This window comes from Drosophila busckii, chromosome 3L (genome assembly GCF_011750605.1).
Source record: "Drosophila busckii strain San Diego stock center, stock number 13000-0081.31 chromosome 3L, ASM1175060v1, whole genome shotgun sequence".
Classification (NCBI taxonomy): domain Eukaryota; kingdom Metazoa; phylum Arthropoda; class Insecta; order Diptera; family Drosophilidae; genus Drosophila; species Drosophila busckii.
Genome location: NC_046606.1, coordinates 17,813,088 through 17,832,888, shown reverse-complemented (window position 1 = coordinate 17,832,888; position 19,801 = coordinate 17,813,088). Strand labels below are relative to the sequence as shown.

Sequence of the window (19,801 nt, the reverse complement as noted above, 5' to 3'; positions counted from 1 at the left end):
GTAAAAATTTGCATAGATCCCAAGTGTTTTTAAACTTTCAAATCTTTACAAAATATAAAGTAAGTAAAGAATTTCTTTATTCTTGCTCATCCAATCCCACCCAGCACATACTGTTATTGATTTTTAGCTATTTCAACATAATTCATATTTAAAGTGTTTACTTTTTTCTTCTTAAAATTTATCACTTTGCTTTTGCCAAAAACTCTGAAAGGTCAAAGCAATTGTTGACGTCAGCAAATGATGCAACTGACGCAATGGAGCAGAGCTGGCGCCCTAACAACAAACAGCTCAAGGTTTGCATGTCTGGGTGAAAAAAAAGAATATACGTATGTATATGTATGTGTGTTGGTGACCAATTGTCGCATGACCTTAGCATGCAGTTGCAGCTATTGATTTACGCGGCGTATGCGTTATATGACAATGGCCATGCTATTAGATATTTATTAAGTAGGGGAGTCCAGCTATAAATGCAGGTACAGCAGCTGCGGTCAGTGCTCACTGATTTGATGCAACACAGCCGCTGATGCTTTTGGTTAATTAAAATTTGTGGCATATACGGATTAAGCCCCACGCGCTACACACAACACACACGGCTGTAATTTTGACATTACGCAGCGGATGGAGCGGGGGGAAGAGTTAGTAGAGCCGAGACAAACGGGCTGGCTACTACCTCTATCTGCATTCCAAAGCCAAGTACAAGAACCAGTTTGCATCAGTCAGAGCCCTTGCTCTGAGAGAGACCGAGAGAGTCGGACGAAATGCAAGTTGATGATGATTCATGCTACACAGCAGCCCAGACTAAGCAGCGTCCATTGCTTTTTTGTTTGCTTTGCTTTGCTTTGCGCGCATCTCCTTAAATGTTTCCCACGCTATGGCTCTGCATATCGGCACATGAATTTCTTGTGTGTGTCACACGGCGTATGCTTAATCAGTAAAACTAAAACTAAAACTGAACTCTAACTAAAACCAGTCTAGGCCTCCAAACACTCGTTAGCCTAAGAAGTTTCATCTCATCTCTTTTATGACAAAAACTTGAAACTTTTGCACAGTTTTGTTGCAACGACAGCTGCTGCTGCTGCTGCTGCTGCTGCTGCTGTTGCTGCTGCTGCTGCTGCTGCTGCAACTGCCACGCCCCTGCCCTAAAGCTTGGCCCTGCGTTTGGTGCCAAAACTATTAAACTTGCTTCCTTGTACTTTTTTATGTTTAGTTTTGAGCGAAGTAATTTCATAGAATTTATTACTGTCTTTTCTATTTTATCTTATTTTTTTGTTGTATATTCTTCTTCTTCTTGCATTTGGGGTGCCATCAGCTATGAAGTTTGAAAAACTTCCAGCTTCAAGTTTATGGCAACTTTTGACAGCTGGCAAAAGGCACTACTTCCATCTACTTTTGTAACTCTCTTTTCTAATACGGCTAATGAAGTATTGCGGATTCTTCTTTTATGGCTAAGACACTTAAAGGTGTAAGGCTTAAATTTATGAATTTAGTAGAAAGACTAAACCTGCTATTCAAGCGAGTATTTCAATTTTAAAATATTAAATTATATTACAAGCTTGCATGTAGCAAGTATAAACAAATCTACAAGAAATTCCGCCAACCAAAAAAAAGGAAACGCCAAAATTTAGGTACCAAGCCAAAAAATAAATTCAAAAAAATATATGAGAAAAAAAGTTGAGCTTAAAGCTATGTACTAAATTCCATGGCGGCAAAGAAGCCCTGCACAGATAGGTGTGTTGTTGTTGTTGTTGTTGTTGTTGTTGTTTTTGTTGTTGTTGTTGTTGTTGTTGTTGTATTGAGGCCAGCATAACTAAGCGTTGCACGAATTCGCGAAATTGGCCACCGCAAGAGCAGAACGAGAGCCAAAGCCAAAGCAGAAGCTAAAGCTTGGGCCAAAATCAAAGGACACACATACACAAATATACATACACACATATGTATGTTTGTATGTAGTGGAATTTCAGAAATGAATGTGCGGTCGTCGTCACTGACCTTTTGCTGCCTGCTGTCGTCCGTCGGAAAGGAAGGGGCAGTGCCTAGGCTTTGGTTATTAAAATGCATGCGAATTCAAAGCTGCAGTTATGCTGACTGACTTAATTACAAAGCGAGAGTGAGAGAGGAGAGAGCGAGCTAGAGAGGCATTGCCATGTAAATTGCTGCCAGCGCGCTGCGTCGTCGTCGCTGTCTGTCGTTTATTTATAGAAAATAATGAATTGAACAGGTGAGATCGAGCTGATAAGCATAGAAATTCCAGCATGCAAGGCAAGGCAAGAAAACTGCAAGCATACATTTAAAACAAAAAAAAAAAAGGAAGCTGCAGTTGGCATTGCGAGCAGCAACAAAAATCAGGCAAAGTGAGCGCGCAAGCTAAAAGCAATCCAATTTACTGATTTATTTCTTATTTTACTTTGACTATCCAACAAAAACAGCATCAGCAATAACAACAATAACCACAACGGCGGCAGTCACGCTGCAGCAGCGCAGCGCAGCTCCCGACTCCAAAGCTTCGCTCTCGCGCTCGCTCTCTTGCTGGCGCGCTCTCTTGTGCTTGTGCTGTGTTGCCTCGACTGCCAGGGCTGAAGTAGTTAGTGAGGCTTTGCTTTGATCTTGATTCTTGATGCTGGCACTGGCAACGCCTGACAATGATGACAAGGCATACAGCTGAGTGAGCGTGTGAGAGAGACGGACGATTGCTATGCCAATACCAAAAAAAAAATTCATTTTTACTACAATAACAATGAAGGTGAATGCGACAATTCGCTAACGAAACCTAAATACACTTTGATGTAGATGCAAATGTAATAAAGTTACAATTATCAATTGCTAAAAATAAAAATATTAATTATATCGATAACACAGTGAACTGGACAAGCGAGGATTAAATATTGATCATTGGCTAGGACAAGCAAACCGAGTCTAATTAAAACAACAAAAAGTGAACATTACGCAATCAGGTTATTTGAAGATTTGTAAATTTTAATTATAAAATATTTTTAAACTGAGTAAGGGTATTCAGTAAAATAATTATCGAAAAATTGCATCAACTTCGACAACTATGACGAATTGAACAGTCGTGTAGGCAAAAAGCTGCTGCTTTCTGCTTGCCACAGATGCAGATGCCACATTATGCGACATTATTTTTGCCACTTGGCCTGGTAGCCAAGCCCAAGGCGACCACAACAGCAACCAACAGCAACAACCGGCGAAACAGCCAACGACAATGGTCGTTGGGCTTCGCATCTTTGTCGCTCATGCTTTATTTAGGGTTTCATGTACGAGTATAAATATTTTTATTTATTGTTCAACACATTCACACACGTTTGTGGCACACACAGCTTCTTCGCTCCGATTCTAAGCAGCAGGATGTTCAGCACGACAGCAACTGCAGCAGCAGCAGCAGCAACAGCAACAACAGCAATAAGGGAGCAGAAGCAGCAACAGCAACAACTGCATGGCAACTGCAACAATAATGATGATGATGTGTAAACTCGCGGTTGGGCGCTTAATTTCTACCTTGGCCTGGCCCATGCACTGTTGCCACAACTAGCAGCTTCTTCAACTGCAACACGGGGTTGTGCCCTTAACTTGCGATTGCTTGCTGCTGGACAAGGTAGGAAGCAACTTCATATATAGAAACTTATTGTACGTATGTAATTTTTAGAGCTCAGAGCTGTTGTCAAGCACTCTGCTCTGAGTATGAATTCCCAATTCTTCAAGATTAGTCATGCCGCCACTGCATGGCAGTTCAACAACCTTCAATTCAGATTCGAATATTCAAAAGAGTTTTCTGATAAAGCGAAAGGTAAGCTATAGAGCTACAAATTCAACAGCTAAACATATTGAACGTATGTAATATATTTTGATTAATTTTAAATTATACGTTTTTTCAAATTGTAATCAAAATCAACGCAAGTCAAGCTGAACTGCCGTCAATAAAATGAAAATCGATTTCATTCATAGACATTTGTACTGAAATCTGTCAATGACAATGATGTCAGTCAGTTGGCCACAGTCAAGTCAACCTCCAAAAGCTAAATACTAGACACTGCCCACTGCACCTGCATCGGAGTACAATCGTCCAAGCCTAGACATACGTACATAGGTAACACCAAAGGTGGAAAGGGCCAACGGAAGGCATCAGGGCCATTGACAAGTAGCTGTCAGACAAAAAGACGTTGCTGTTCTTGTTGTTGTTGTTGCTGGCGCTGGTTGAGTGTGCCCTTGGCCAGACAACAGCGAGTGGTTGATGCGCAAAGGGGGATCTAGTGGGGGGGTTAGTTGGGAAGCACAATGTGCCAAATCAAGCGCAAAAATCCTGCAATGAAATAGAATTACAATTACAGGCCAAGCAAAAGAAAAATTATGGCCAGTGGTGAACTCAATTCACAGACTTTTTAAATTGTAGAATTTTCTGGGAGTGTAATCGTTGATTGTTAGCAATGATGAAGTGCTATCGATGTCTGTTGCGTTTGACTGATTTTCAGCGTTTTTCACTGGAAAACCGAGAGAGCAAAAGACTCCAAGTGTGACAAGCCTCGTGACTATGGCTAAGGACTGCAACAACTAGATCAACAAAATATAAATATAAAATATAATATTTGGAAAGTCTTATAATATAAATTGAAGCTTTTACTGGAATGCCATCACGGGAGGTCACGCGGTTTTATCAGTTTACAAATATTAAGCAAGAATCAGAAAGCGTTGGCAGGATAAAATCGTAGGCACCTGACCCAAGGCTAGCCATGTGGATTGATCCATTAACACTTACGAAAAGTAAAGATTGGCTTGTATCTTTTCATATTATATTTTTATATTGTATCTAATTTGCCTTTTTTAATGTATTAGACTGGCAGGAAATGTGTGGAAAAACGTTGAGAAAAGTCTGACTACGCCCATGACTGCTTGTGTCTAATGTCGAGTGCCTACTGTAGATTGTAAGAGTCGCATTAAAATACGAGTACAAGCCTGGCCCCGATGACTTCACACATTCCACAGCGAGAGGCAGGCAAACAAGAACTTCCTTAAGACCAAAGCCAAAGCCAAAGCCAAAGCCAAATGCCCCCAAAGAACTACAGTACTGTCGAACCAGTTTTCGCTCAATGAAAAATCAACAAAACCAAACGAAAATAAAAAAAATTTGAAAAGGTAAAATTGGTATGGAAAAAAAGAGTTGCACGGCGTACTAAAATACTTATAATAAAAAGAAATTAAAATAAAATTCAAAAATGTGCAAAAGCCAGTGAGCCAGTGAGCGAGCAGGGCCAGGGCCCCGGGACTACAGAAGAATCTGAAACTTCAGATGCCTGGGCATCCAGCAGTCAGGCTGGAACCTGTTGGACCAGTCGGCGACGACGGTTGGCAAATGCCACCAACGTGTTTTTGGGCAGGATAAAAGAGGCTAGCAAGCAAGCTAGCTCCCTCTCTCTCCCGCGCTCTCTCTCTCTTTCTCACACTCTCTTGCGCGCTCACTCTCTTTTCAAGTGTAAAACGCTGCCGTTTGTGGAATGCGCCCAAACGCTCGTATTTGTTGCACTAAATCAAGCGTTTAAACGAAATTCGAGTTGGAGCCCCATCTCAAAAACAAACAAAAAAAACTAAAAGAACTTTTTAAGGGCAAGCTACAAAACTTTTCGCAAACACACACATACATACGCAAACATGCATAATTTATAGATGCCGCTTGCCTAAATTCGTTTAATTTCAGAATCACACATACGCACACACACACACACACACTCGCACACATACAAGCCAACATGCATTCCATGCAAAGAGAGCAACAAATAAAAGGGCATGCGTTTTATGTTTTACGTTTTACCTGTTGGTCTCAAGTTGTTTTTGTGTGTGGGTTGTTCGCTGTCGCTGTCGCTGGCTCTGTCGCAGTCGCAGTCGCTGCTTCTTATTTAAAGGGTTTGCTTGTCGTCTCGCGCGCTCTCTTCGAAATGGTTTTGCGCTGATCGTTCGTACATTATAATTTATAACTTTATCTAAACGATGTGGTGGTGTTTAATTTTCGGCTTCACCTTTTCCATCTCGCTTTACTTTTTTATACACTTTTTTATTTTTGGCGTTATTTGTTGTTGTTGTTGTTATTGGTTCATCAAGCTGATTCTGTTTCCGCTTCGCATGACTCATCTCATGGAGCTGAGGATCCCTGTTTAGTTTCTCGATCCTACGCTAATTTGTTGAAAAGATGAACATATCATTCGAACGAATTGAAACCTAGTCACCGTCAGCGTCACCATCATCATAAAATTCTCTGTCTCGTCTCCCACAGCTGAAGGTAACAAGGCCAATGAGGGCGTTACTGTGCTCAGCTGGACATCGAGCCAACTGACCACCATGAAGTTATCTGGTTTACCGTTGCTGTTGTTGTTATTCTTGTTAATGAAGTAGTAGATATAGACATTAGAAAACTGCTGAGTAACAAGTTTAATGCGCAGGCACAAAGGAAAAAATATATTTATATGTATGTATGTGTGTTTCTATAAATACCCTCTGGTGTTTAAGTGAAAGTCTCGCCCAAAACTAAAAATTCGTGCATTGTTTTGCATTTGCAAATCTTAAACACAAAGAAATTGTTGCCAAAAGACTACAAGCCATGCTGGTTTAATTTTTATTTTTAAGGCTATAAGCATTAATAAATGAACGCCCGTTAGTTTTAGCACTTTTGTTTTTCTACAAACGATTTTATCATGTGCAGAGCTCATTAAGCCGCTCGTTATGCTAAGTATTCTACATTTAAATCAGTAATAAGAATTCAATCAGCTATCAATTAAATAAACTCTTAATTAAAAGCATGCAAATGCAAAGCGGCAACGATGAAACAAACGAGAGTTGAATATTCCATTTAATAGCCCTACTAGTAGCACTAAGTAAATGCAATACATGCTAAAGTATACATATTTATAATTCAATAAACAAGCTGACTTTGTTAATTTGCAACAAGCAGTGCAAATTTTACTTTTCACTGCTATTTCACACTGTTGCAGACCACTGTAAACGTTTTGCGCAAAGCGCAGGAGAGCGCCGGAGAGCGCGAGAGCAGCAACAGCAATTTTTGGAGCTTAACAGCCGTGTAACACAATAATGTAACTCTTGCTGTTGTTATTGTTTTTAACACTACAGCGCATCTGTAACAAGACAACAAGCCACTGAAGAAATGCAAACACTGCAAAAACACAATAATAAAATCCGCCAGATGTTATATTTTCAAATATATGAACATTAACAATTATTTTTAAATCAATTATTCATATGTGGCTGTGCGCTGAGCTGATCGTGGCCAATTGCCTGGATCGCCAATGGCGATTCGCCATGGGCTTTTTTGTTCGGGTATTGGATTGCTGCAGTAAAGCAGAGAGCAAGTGCGGACGAGAGCGCGAGAGTACCCAGTGGGACACAGCTAAATTTCAGCCGTCGAAAAGATGCATAACTTCTACGGATATGTTAAGCTTATTTTTTGATGTAAAATATGGATAGCGGAATTTATACCAGTAACGGGGGGAAACATTAAATAGAAATGTAGCAAGAAGACGTTCATGACTCCGGTCTTCGCACTTATTTGAGCAGTAAATATTAATGTTTCTCAAACAAATACTAATTTATTTTTAACTTCAGATGCTCTCAAGCAAACGATCGTTCAAGCGATTCGGCAATTACTTAACTCACAAGAGTTGATTGGCCAAACAAATTGTTAATTTATTATCCTATTTTATGAGAATTATATTAAATCGAATTACACGCACATTATTATTTACTATACTTACCTATCAGATGTACAGACATAAGTATATTAAATCATATATGTCAGCAAAAATGATTTCTACAATGCTTGATTTGTGAATAGTTCGATTATATGCTGCCTTAAAACTTTGACCAATTGTATTAAAATGAAACCAGAGCTCAGTAATCCAAAACATCAATTAGCCCTTAAAATGTATCCCAAGCCGTTCGAAATTTCTTCCAACCCCACATACTGGCTTCGTAGTGGTTCGAAAGTAATCGATTCTGTAACGAACTTTTGCGCCACTGGGTGTGCGCACGAGAGAGTGTAGCGTGTGTGTGTTGATGCGGGGGCATGGTATCTGTAGCTGAGCGTAGCAGTGTTACAGTTAGTTGTGAACGAATCGTCGGCGTGTGCAAACGTGCTCGCAGTTCGCAAGGCGTGTGTGTGTTTAAACGAATTTCAAAACGTTTCGAGAGCCAAAAACTTCTTGACGTATTTTCTAATAACTAACGCAAACGAGCAACCAAACGGTTAATTGCTTGGCAGGCAAATTTTAATTTTTGAGTAACGCTAGATAAATATAAATGTGAGAACTTTAAACAGTTGCTAAATATATTTAGCAAAAAAAGTTATTAAATAATTCGTGCGTGCAGTTTGATTTATTGTGATTATGTCATGTGAATTTTGTGCAGAAATCCTAAAAAAGCAAAACACAATCTAAATTTGAATGTGCTACGTGCGTGTTTATTTTAGTTTAAACAAAGCACAGCCGCAACAACAACAACAATACTAGACACGCGCATTTTTTGCACACTTTTTTGTTGCGACGTCAGCGGCCGCGAAGCAACCCCAACAACAACAACAAAAACAAGCAGCGACTCGCTGAGTGTGCGTGACCGTGCGTGTGTGTGTGTGTGTGATTGCGTCTGTGTGTTTTGGCCTCAACCGGCAAGTGCAAAAAAAAGTTTTGTAAGTGTCGTATCTCTCTCTCTTTGTCAAGCTCGCGCGTGCTCTCTCTCTCAGGCATTATTGCTCTCGTCGTGTTTGTGTGTGTGTGTGTGTTTGTGACGAACAGCTGTTTGTTACAAAATGCAATAGTGTAAGCTGCCAAAATAAAAAAAAATATTCTAAAGGCCTGAGCACTGCACCACCCCCGAGCCAACAGACGTCGCTGTCACAGTCTCTCTCTCTCTTGCATTACTCAGAGTCTTGCACACACGTCATCATCATGGCCAGCTTTGACTTGAAGCTGCTCTGCCTGTGTCTGGTGCTGGGTCTAGCCACGGCCAAGCATTTGGGTCCAGCCGAAGATGGCAACGACTTGTCTGCCCATGCCAAAGCAGCTCATCACCAGCATCAGCATCAGCATCTGCATCAGCCGCACCAGCATCAGCATAGCGCCAGCACTCATCATCGTCGGCGCCTGCAGCGAGATTCACGCGCCAAGGATACAACGCAGCAGTGCGAGGGTGTTAAGAACTTTTTCGAATCGATCGACATTAAAACGCATGCAGGCTCCAATGAGAAAGGTGAGTAAATGAATATAAAATAATAAATATATACTGGTGGGTTAATCATGTGTAATGTAAATAGTTGCACAACAAAGAGAGATTTAATAATCACTGGATGATTCAATTTATAACCATTTCCTATTGTTCACCTGCTGCTTACACTCAGCGTTGAATGATTAAGCTACCGACATAAAAATACAGAATTATACGAATGTCTAATACTAAAACTTTGTATAAATTGCAAATTCCTTTGAAGTTTTGCTCTCTATTTCCAATAACAGCAGTAAATCAATGCTAACAAAGTTTTCGAACTCTGCCCAACTATTCTATTCTATCATTCTATGCTTGCTCCATCGCTTGCCGTATTCCTATGCCTAATGAACTATATGCAAATTCATTAAACTTAACTCGACTTTGACTCTTAAAGTGGACGCTCGCTCGTTCGTGCCACTTGAGCGCACAGACAAAGGCGTTCAGGCATGGACATGCGCCAAATGCGAAACGAATCTTTTTGGAACACATTGTGGCGCAAGCAATTAGAAACAGTTTGAGTTAATGTCAAAGCAAAGTTTGTGGCTCTAGCTGTAACTGTAGCTGTCGGCATATATCACAGGCTGTGTGTTTTTGGCATATCAAGTGGCACGTATCTATTTGTGTGAAGGCTAATACATACAAATAACTATTTGTATATTTACAGCAGCAGCAAACTCCGAAAAGAAATCGCTTAGCCTTATTATATTTATGCATATTTCACACATGAGTGTATGTTGTGGCGTTAAGCCAAACAATGGGATCTATAACATACATAGATAGTGCACCGACAAAAAGATATAAAAAACATACAAATTTGTAAATAAAATATTATTGTTTGACTGAAAGAATGCGAGCGAATGCGGCAGCGAAACTTAACTGAGTGGAAAATAATTATTATTGATTAACCGACCTTGACTTGGTATTTACACATTTACGCACAATTACAGATACAAACACAACAAGAACAGCAGCAATAGCAGCAAGAAAAAATGTATCTGCTGTGGCTTTCTGTGTATCTTTAGCATGATGTTGCAACTTTTGTACCTGCGTCTTTTTTCTCACACACGCAGGTAGTTAACAAATAAACAATAAGCATGAAATACATACATACATATATGTGTATTTTTTTTTAATGCGCGTTGGCTTTTGTAAGTAAACTCATAGATGCTATCTGCAGAGGGAGAGTACTAGAGTGTGTACTGACAGTTGCAAGCTAAACTCTGACTCTGAGTCTGAGTCCGAGTCCGATATACACATGTAACTACATAGATACATATATGTATCTTTATATCTGTAGCTGTTGATTAAGTGCGCTACACACTTACAGCGAGCCTTTGCCTTTGCCTTTGCCTTTGGCTTTGGCTTTTTGTTTACATAGTGCATGCTGCTATTTGTTTAAATGTGTGTGTGTTAGTTTCTTATGTTTATGTGCTGTTTGTGATTCTAATCTGTTGTCTGTGTCATGCATACGATAAATGAGTTTCTCAGGTAAAGCCAAGCGCCAACCAAGTCTGCCATCTCGCTCACTCCCTCCCTCCCTCCCCTCTTTCTGTCTGTCTTCTGTCTCTTCACGCACCACATAAAATTCAATTTCAATTTAATTGCGCGCACTATGAGACTGCTAATTGAGCTGTTGCCCCATTGAGTAAACAGACAACAAACTTAACAAAAGCAGCACGCACTCCTCAAGATATGCTCATTGCGTATTTGTTAAGAAAATATGCTATGGCTATACTATATATACACATATATATCTTTGGCTTTTGGTTCACGTGTAAACATGGCCCATTAACGTTAACACATTGCTTTAAAATAAAGGCAAACAGGAAGTCTACGCTACGTATCTGTATCTAATCATATCTTGTATCTTTTTGTAAAGAAAATGATTATGCTACTAAATACTTAGCTAAAGACAAACTCTAAAACTTAAGCTATATACATATTATATTTTTAGCCTCCTCTGATTTTAACGCGCTTTGTTTTCTCATTAAGGCCACTGATATTTATCTTCAAAAGCTTCCAAAATATTTGCAAAGTCGTTAAATACGTTAAACAGGAATTTTTTGCAATATTCAAATCAAAACTTTTTTCGCGTTGCTTACATTAAAAATTTATTGCATTCGCGTTGCCTTTTATGGACTGAAAATAATAATAACTTTTTCCAGTGGCCTTTGCTTAGCTAATAGCTGAATATCATTTATTTTGACTGTACAAATCGTGTTTATTCTTTCAGATGTTTTTATGTCGCTTTAAAGAGATTTTTATAATATAGCTCATTAATTTTATTACCCTCTTTTAATAGCGCTGCTCATCAATTTTGAGAGACTTTTTTTTTTTTTTGGGATGTAAACAGGCTTGTTCTTTGTTAATGATATTGTGAATTTGGAAAACATAAAATAGAAATATTTCAGCTGAAAGTTTAATAAAAGTGCACTAATGTTTGAGGATACTAAAAACTAAATTTCAATAAGAATTCCAATTCCATAAAAATTACAAAGACGTCTTCCAAAAAAAAAAAAAATATTGTTGTTTTTATATATAATAAAGGGTTCTCCTAGATATTTTGTGAAATTTTCATGTTGTGGATTTTTGAATTGTAAATGCTTTAAGCTTTAGTAACGTCTGTGTCTCTCTCTTGATTACTTAATAGTTACTTATATTAAGCCTCATATATACAACACCCCAACAAATGGACCTATCTATTTATGGCCTTTGCTCTATTTGTGTTTATTTTTTGTTTTTGCTACCCAAGCATATTATTTTATAAGCTACGCTTCTTGAAGTCGCTGCTCAGCAGCAAACATTAGATTTTGTTATCTACAAAGTCCAAAGAGTTGGCTCGTCCATTAGTCGCATTGTTTTTTTTTAGATTTTTTTATGTGCGTTAATTAGCTTCAATTAAAATTAACGACGCCTGTGTGCTCGCCCATCGATTTCACACGCACTTAACAAACAAACCAGACAGCAAAATAAAACAAGAGCGCATTAAAATTGGACACATCCAACTTTTTGATACACTTTGACTAGGCATCGGAACAACTGATCGATGTAAACTCTACAAAGAATTTTCTCGCCATGGAAACTTGAGCATTTGCTTGTTTGTTCTAAATAAATATAAAATACTATATAAAAATATTATTTCGGACGAGGGGACGTTAGCAGTTTGAAGCATCAGAAAGCTCAGAATAAAGTATAATACTAATTATGAGCAAACCTCATTATAGATAAGACTGAATATTATTCCGAAGAAAAAATTCAATCGGAACTGACGAACGCATGTGGCCCAATCGACTCAGATTGTCTTGCTGATCAAGAATACATATTCCTTATTTTTTTTCAAAAGTCGAAGTGTATGAGAGTTGAGGAAATCTAAACTTTGTATATCGTCCATGAATTCTCATAACGTTTGCTTGATTTTATTTTTTCTACACTTTTGACCTCAATGCAAAAGCAATTTCGAGTCAAAATCGTTAAGTTCTGCGCCAGATGATGTCATTGGATGTGATTGGCGATCGAGTTGAGTAAAAGATTCGAAAACTTGAAGTCAGTCAATGCGAAGTCATTCATACATTCATTCATTCTGTCACTCATTCAAAATTCAAGCGTTCATTCACACAGAGCAAAGCGCAGAGCAATTATTTAAACAAGTTGTGTACAGGAATTTCGTGGAATTATATCTAACTAACATTTTTATGATGTTGAGCATGAAAATATTTAAATTTTCATTCATAAGTCTGAAACCTGTTTGTGCCTTTAAAGCTAACACAAAAGACAAAAGCTGCGAATGAGCAATTAAATCCGAGACGCTCTGTTAAAGGAAATGCTCAACAAATTGAGTTGAAGCAGGATTTTGAACTTGCACTAGGTCGCAGTCGAGAATTGAGATAAAGCATTGGCAAAGATAAGCCGCAGCCGATAAGATATAGTGCAAGTGAAGTAATTATATATTGAGCACTTGTTATTTATAAATGCTCAAAGATATAGATAGGCGGTTCAACAGTCGCAGGTAATAGGTGTGAAATGAAACTGACAGCCAGCAGATACATTTGTATCTGAGCAGCATAAACAAATAGCGTATCTTGCTATTTCATTCATAGCTTATGCAACCAACCAAACAAGCGAGAGCCTTATATAGAGTTTGATGCCACCGCAGTAAGCAAAGTTTTGAGTTGCAACTTCTTGAACGTGTGTTATCTTTTAACAGTCAGTGTATGCCAGTGTGTGTGTGTGTGTGCCTCATTGTTTACTCTCATGCCTTTGCTGTCTGCGTAATCGTAATTTTCCAATGAACTCTCAGGTATGAGAGGCCATGAGATACAAGAACGGAAAGAAGAAGCAATCCAGACAGAGATTCTTGGCTCTTTGCTGGCTCATTTTTCTTTGGTTTTTGGTCTGCTTTTTCGATTCAGAGAAACAACAAGAAAGAAAGAGCCGAAACCCGAAGAAAAGGTTAATGCCTAGTGAAGTGTGCACAGGCAGACAAGCATCTCGTAACTAAATAGTTGGCCATTTCCGCTCTGGGCCAGAAGTTAGGCGTTAACATTAACATAATAAAGCAAAGCTGCTTATGCTTAGGCTTGGGTTTCTGGCTTGCCAGTTGTTGTTATATAACATTAACAACAGTTGCTGTTATCTTTGTCTGCTCTGCTCCTCTTTCTTATCAGCACATAAATCAATTATTTGCACCGCAGTCCCATAAATCAACGTATGACAGTCAAAAGCACAGCCAAACAATGTCGACTGGTCAGTGGTCAGTGGCCACACAAAGAACGTTAACAAAAGCTTTTGCCAAATGTCAAACAAGGTCTACAAATTGTTTTTGTTGTTGCGGCTTAAGCGGCAGCACAAAAAGAAAAGAAAACCAAACAAATATTTTGAATTAAGTGATTGGGAGTCAAAACAAGGGCGCATGTAAGTAGCTGGAAATTAAAGTTAAAAATTTGCTTGGCTTGTCTAACTTTAAAATCGAGTAGACCCAGGCATTTAACAAATATCCAGCTTGCTTTCATATCATTAAAAATGCTTGTCTAACATTTTATTAATAGTTCTTATCACTTTGTTTTAAGCCAAACAAAAGCGCCTCAAACATTGCGTGCACATTCTTACATGTGGCAAACAATGAAATAATAATTATAAATGAATAATTATCTAGGCTAGAAGAGAGCGTGGGTAATGCTCAGCAGTGTGTGTTAACGCCTCAGCTAGACAGCTTGGCGCACTCTCTCTCTGTCTGCCTGTCTCTCTCTCCATCTCTCGTGCTTACACGCGCTGCTGAAAATTATAATATCGCATGAAATAATGTATAAATAATATGTGTGTGGGAGCACCTTTGCCTTAGCAGACCATCAATCATTTAACAACAACAAAAATAATAATACAATAAAACCAAAATGCTAAAACCCACGCTAAGAGCTTGAGAAAAGCGCGGGAGGGTGAACCCTGAAAAAAACAAACAAACATAATATGACCAAATATGAATACAAAGAAGCTCAAGCCAAAGCACTCGGGCGCCCCTTTAATATGTGCATAAGGGGGCGTGGCAGCTCGAGACAGACATTCACTTTTCATTATAAATATTATGCTAATTCGTTGAAATATGATTATGGCAAATGACAACAGCTTGAATAAAATGAAATTACCTCACCCTCTATTTTTTTGGGGCGACCCTCCTCTCTGCAGGTGTGTGCATAATTTGATTAGCGTACAGCAGCTAATTTTATTAAAATTAGATGCTGTAACCTATTTAATGAAAGTACGAGCCAATACTTGATGTCGACCTTCAAAGTCAAATGAAATTTTGGTGAAAATTGTAATTGCAGTTGCAAAAGTAATTTAATTAGCTCAAAGTATGAAAAAAATCTCTTTGCTTGCAATAATTTGCTAAAAATGAAAATAAATTTCACGACAATTTCAACCCTTTCCCACCCCCTTCCACTTTCTTTTAGCCTTGCGTGTTTGCATTGGCTACAAAAGTTTGCAGTCGTCGTCGGTGCCAGTTACCAAACAAAAAGCCAAGCAAACTTTTTGTTGCGCCCCAACAAAAGCGAAAACTGTGTGCCCGTAAAAAATGAAGACCGTAAATGCAGCCAAAAGTACGTTCCGGCTAAAAGCTATGCAAATTGCCTGGTTACTCGCTCTCCCTCTCTCTCTTTCTTCCTGACTGTATCCTCAAGTGTTGACTTCCGCTATTTCTGTGCGACAAAATGAATTTTTCAATAGCACTGAGCAAACAGCATGCAATCTGTTAAATTACCAAGTGCTGCGCCAAGAGAATTTCAGATTCTCTAGGCAAGAGAAGCAATAACAAAATTAATTTCATTAAATTCTTATGTTATTCATTTAAACATTTGGCTTCTTAGAGAGATAACTAGTAGATGTCCTGTTTAATCGTTACAAATTGAAAGAGAGAGAATTATAAACCTTTTTATATTTCTGCGAGATGTGGGATAGGAGGAGGGATTTTCGGGGGGTTGAAGTACTTTTTATGAATTCAGCTCAGCTGTGAGTTTTTGCATTGAAAAATGCAATCAAAAGAGTTTATAACAGTTTAACCAATAATAAAATAAATTACAAAAGTTTCATAACCAAATCCGAAAAGTAGGTCTCATATAGTTAGACAAAATAGAAAAATATACAATTTTTAGTAAGTTTCCTTCAGAGCAAAATTTAAAGCAATGTCGCGGGTGTTTCTCACTTTCTGTAGCCTGCTGCGCCCCCAGTTGAGGATAACCTGTCAGTTCTCAAATAGTTCGCGTGGTCTAAGCAGCGATGCAGCCAGACGCATCCAAGATAGACTCATCTGTGCGGTAAACAGGCGCCGCAGATGCGGGGAGCTGCTCACAGGGCGGCGACGAATGGGCAACGAGTATGGAATGCCAGCACGCGTGCGCGTGTGCTTGTGCGAGCAGCGCCTTAGGAGAACGCGCCAGCCCGCAACGACGCTGAGAATGAGAGATGGCGAGCTGCTGCAGCCGCAGAGGATTGGGCCGCCCAGACGTGGCTATGGCACAAGTGCAGTGCAACTGAAGCTAGAAGAGGAGGTGGAGAGGGGTGCAGCAGCAGCAGTAGCAGCAGCAGCGGGTGGTTCAGATTCCATATGTAAGAAGTCAGGTAGTGGTGCAGCTGGTGGTGGTGGTGGAGCTGGTGGCGATCAGAAATCGCCATCAACTGATGGAGCTGCGCCTCCTACGGCCGACAAGCCACGCACTGTGACGCTCATGCCAGGCGACGGCATTGGGCCTGAGATATCCTTAGCTGTCATGGAGGTGCTCAATGCCATGAAGGTGCCGCTGGTCTTCGACCCGGTTGATGTGACCCCTGTAATGAATAGCCGAGGTCAGACTACGATACCACAAAAGGTCATCGATAGCATGCAGAAGACTAAGCTGGCGCTGAAGGGTCCTCTCATGACACCCGTGGGCACGGGGTTTCGCTCCCTAAATCTGACACTACGCGTGCTCTTCAATCTCTATGCGAATGTTCGACCCTGTCGCTCCTTGGCCGGCGTGGAAACCGTTTACGGCGATATAGACATAGTGACCATACGGGAGAATACCGAGGGCGAGTATTCGGGCATCGAGCATCGCCTGGTCGATGGAGTCATGCAGAGCATCAAGCTCATCACACGCGACGCCTCGCTGCGCATAGCCGAGTATTGCTTCCAATACGCGCTGGCCATGAAGCGCAAGAAGATTACGGCCGTACACAAACGCTCATATATGCGCATGTCCGATGGCCTCTTCATCGACTGTGTGCGTGAGGTGGCCAAGAAGTATAAGGACCAGTTGGAGAAGCAGGGTGTCAAGTACGAGGAAGTGGACATCAGCACCGTGTGCTTGAAGCTTACGGAGAACCCCAAGATGTATGATGTGCTGGTAATGCCCAATCTCTATGGCGATATTCTGTCCGATACTTGTGCGGGTCTTATCGGTGGCTTGGGGCTTACACCCTCAGGCAACATTGGCCTGAACGGCGCCATCTTTGAGTCGGTGCATGGCACTGCGCCCGACATCGCCGGCAAGGATATGGCCAATCCTACTGCTCTGCTGTTATCGACGGTCATGATGCTGCGCTATATACAGCTGCCTGACTATGCGGACAAGATAGAGAAGGCTATAATCAAGACAATTAAGAATGATAATGTGCGCACCAAGGATCTGGGTGGCAATGCCAAGTGCTCGGAATACACCAAGGCGTTGATTAAGAACTTGAATTGAATTTAGGACACAGCAAAATTTATTTGTTTTACAGCTGCTGAATGTGTTTTTATCTTCATGCGCAACAAATTGAAAGCCAATACTATTGAAATATAAAAATAATACTTGTTCTATATAAGAAAACATTGTATAATAAATGATTGAAAACAAGTGAGATAACCCATGGCATCTGCTAATCTGAAATTATACCACACACAGGTGAGGCTATTGAGATCACCTGCTTAGCTGGAAAACAAGCCTTCAACAGCTTCTCTCGTTATCTGCAGCAATCAGAGCTACTATAATTATAAAATTATCATTAATATTTTTGCATATTTTTTGCTTTGCACACGCAATTTCAAACTAAATAGCGCTGGCATGGAACTAATTATGCGCCTAGCTGGCAATTCTCAGAAGATTCCATTGCATAAGGTTCCCCACTCAGCTCAGCTCAGCTCCAGCTTCTGTGGAAACGAATGAACTGAATCTTATTGAGCTACAATTGTTCGCAGGTTAAGTTTGCTCTGCAACATTCATGCGAATTGCCTTTGCAAATTAGCATGCTAATGAGAGTGGCCTGCAACACAGAGTGGCAAACAGCTGTTGCAAGCAACATGGCAGCAACAATTGTTGCCCATTAAAGTAGCATTTTGGGTTTAGGGCTAAAGCAATTGCCAATTGGCCAATTGCCCATGGAGCTGCTCATGAATGAAGCGCCAAGCAAGTAGGTCGTCCAAAAATTTACTTTGCGTTGCGTTCAGTTGAGTTGAGCTGAGCCCCTAACGCCGCATGTTGCACGTTGCACGTTGCAAGGTGCTAACTTCAAGAGGCTGCTGCTGGGACTTGACTGCAACTGCAAACCGGTTACGGCAAACTACAAATAACAACAACAACAATAAATAAATATATGTGTGTATCTGTGTAAAAAAAAAAAGAGAACGATATACGAAAATTCTTGACTTTTGTTTCACATACACAAAACTAAGTTTATCTTTTGACTCGCTGAACACAGTTTTTGTTGTTGTTTCAAAATTCTTTCAACACACACACACAGACATGCATATACACACATACATATGTGTGTGTACACACAAAATAAAATATTTTTCTTATTTGCTCATGGGCTCTCTGTGGCATTTTTCTCTACGCTCCACTGCTCCACTCCCCTCCCTTGGCTCTTAACCTCGCCTCGCTGCAGACCAAAGTCGTTTTGGTCAGCGTTGAGTTTTGAAGCTGAAGTTGGTACTGGGAGTAAAAATGCAACGTAAGCCGGCAATTGAATAGAGCGGCAGACCAAAGGAGTCGCCAGCAAGCGCAACAGAGAGAGAGTAGAGGAGAGAGAGAGAGAGAGAGGAGAGAGAGAGAGAGAGGGAGATAAAGTGGTAGCAGCCAGTTGTGCGGTTGATGACTCTGCGCTTGCTGCTGCTCTCGCTTTCGTGCCCGCGGAGACTTTGTGACTCGACTTTGACTTTGGCTTTGGCACTGGCAAGACTGGCTGACTGACTGACTGGTTAGTTGGCTTTTGTACTGTGGCCGACTAAACTGGGTCTGGATTAAAAAGTCGCCTCTTCAAATTGTTTCGTTTCGCTTCGTTTCGTTGCGTGTGGTGTAATTAAAATTTGAGCTCTTTAATAATGTCCTTTTATACAGCTCTCAGCTCTGTCAGTTTGCTCTCTAGTTTGCTTAGCACTTATCAAACTACTTGAAAATCCGTTAAAGCACACTTAACTGATTTAGCCAGCTCAAGTAGCTGCCAACGCCGTAAGCCGCCCCAACGCTTTGGCCACGCTCTTGATAAGGGTTCAAAGGCTGCAGCACACTCTAACAAAGATTTACGATGGCTGTCAATAGTGCTTTGCATGACAAGCGCCATCCCAACCCCAGTTCAACTCCCAACCCATTGAGTCCAAATAGAAAAAACGTTGCAAATCCAGTGACAAACAAAAAGCATTTTCAAATTTAAATCTATTTGTCACTTTGGCAAAACTTCTGCTACCTTTGTTTGTTCCAAAACTTTTTACTCTCTCTCGCTCCCTGCCGGACGGACGTAAGTGCAGATTTCTATTGCCTGAGAGCAATAACAAAAAAAAGGTAACAAGCGGTAGCTTTACCAAAGTGACAGTTACAAATTTGATGAAATAAAAAGAGAATTGGTAACCGAGTTTCGCAATCAACTGCTTTGCATATAACCAAAGAGTATACAATATATGATATAACAAATGATCGAGAAAATATACCGAATACTTGTAGAATCAAACGTTAGAGCAGTTATCATAATGTTCGCCATCAAGCACTTCACTCACTTCATTTGCATTTATATATGCGAATATATCTTC

General features: G+C 40.1%; 2 protein-coding genes across 2 annotated transcripts in view; both read left to right on the top strand.

Moving 5' to 3' along the window:
- Positions 1 to 8,126: 8,126 nt before the first annotated feature.
- The window catches only part of LOC108599777 (division abnormally delayed protein), a 59,492-nt gene continuing 47,817 nt past the window's right edge, over positions 8,127 to 19,801 (top strand). The window contains exon 1 of the mRNA XM_017986831.2: positions 8,127 to 9,255. Coding sequence (XP_017842320.1) covers positions 8,955 to 9,255 — 301 coding nt within the window. The 5' untranslated portion in view covers positions 8,127 to 8,954. The remainder of the gene's footprint in view (positions 9,256 to 19,801) is intronic.
- Positions 15,876 to 17,600, top strand: LOC108599778 (probable isocitrate dehydrogenase [NAD] subunit alpha, mitochondrial). Its single transcript, XM_017986832.2, has one exon. The coding sequence runs from the start codon at positions 15,945 to 15,947 to the stop codon at positions 17,484 to 17,486; it is 1,542 nt and encodes a 513-aa protein (XP_017842321.2). The 5' UTR covers positions 15,876 to 15,944; the 3' UTR covers positions 17,487 to 17,600.

Coding starts and splice junctions, on each gene's coding strand:
- LOC108599778 (XM_017986832.2), top strand. CDS start 15,945: ATGTCGCGGGTGTTTCTCACTTTCTGTAGCCTGCTGCGCCCCCAGTTG.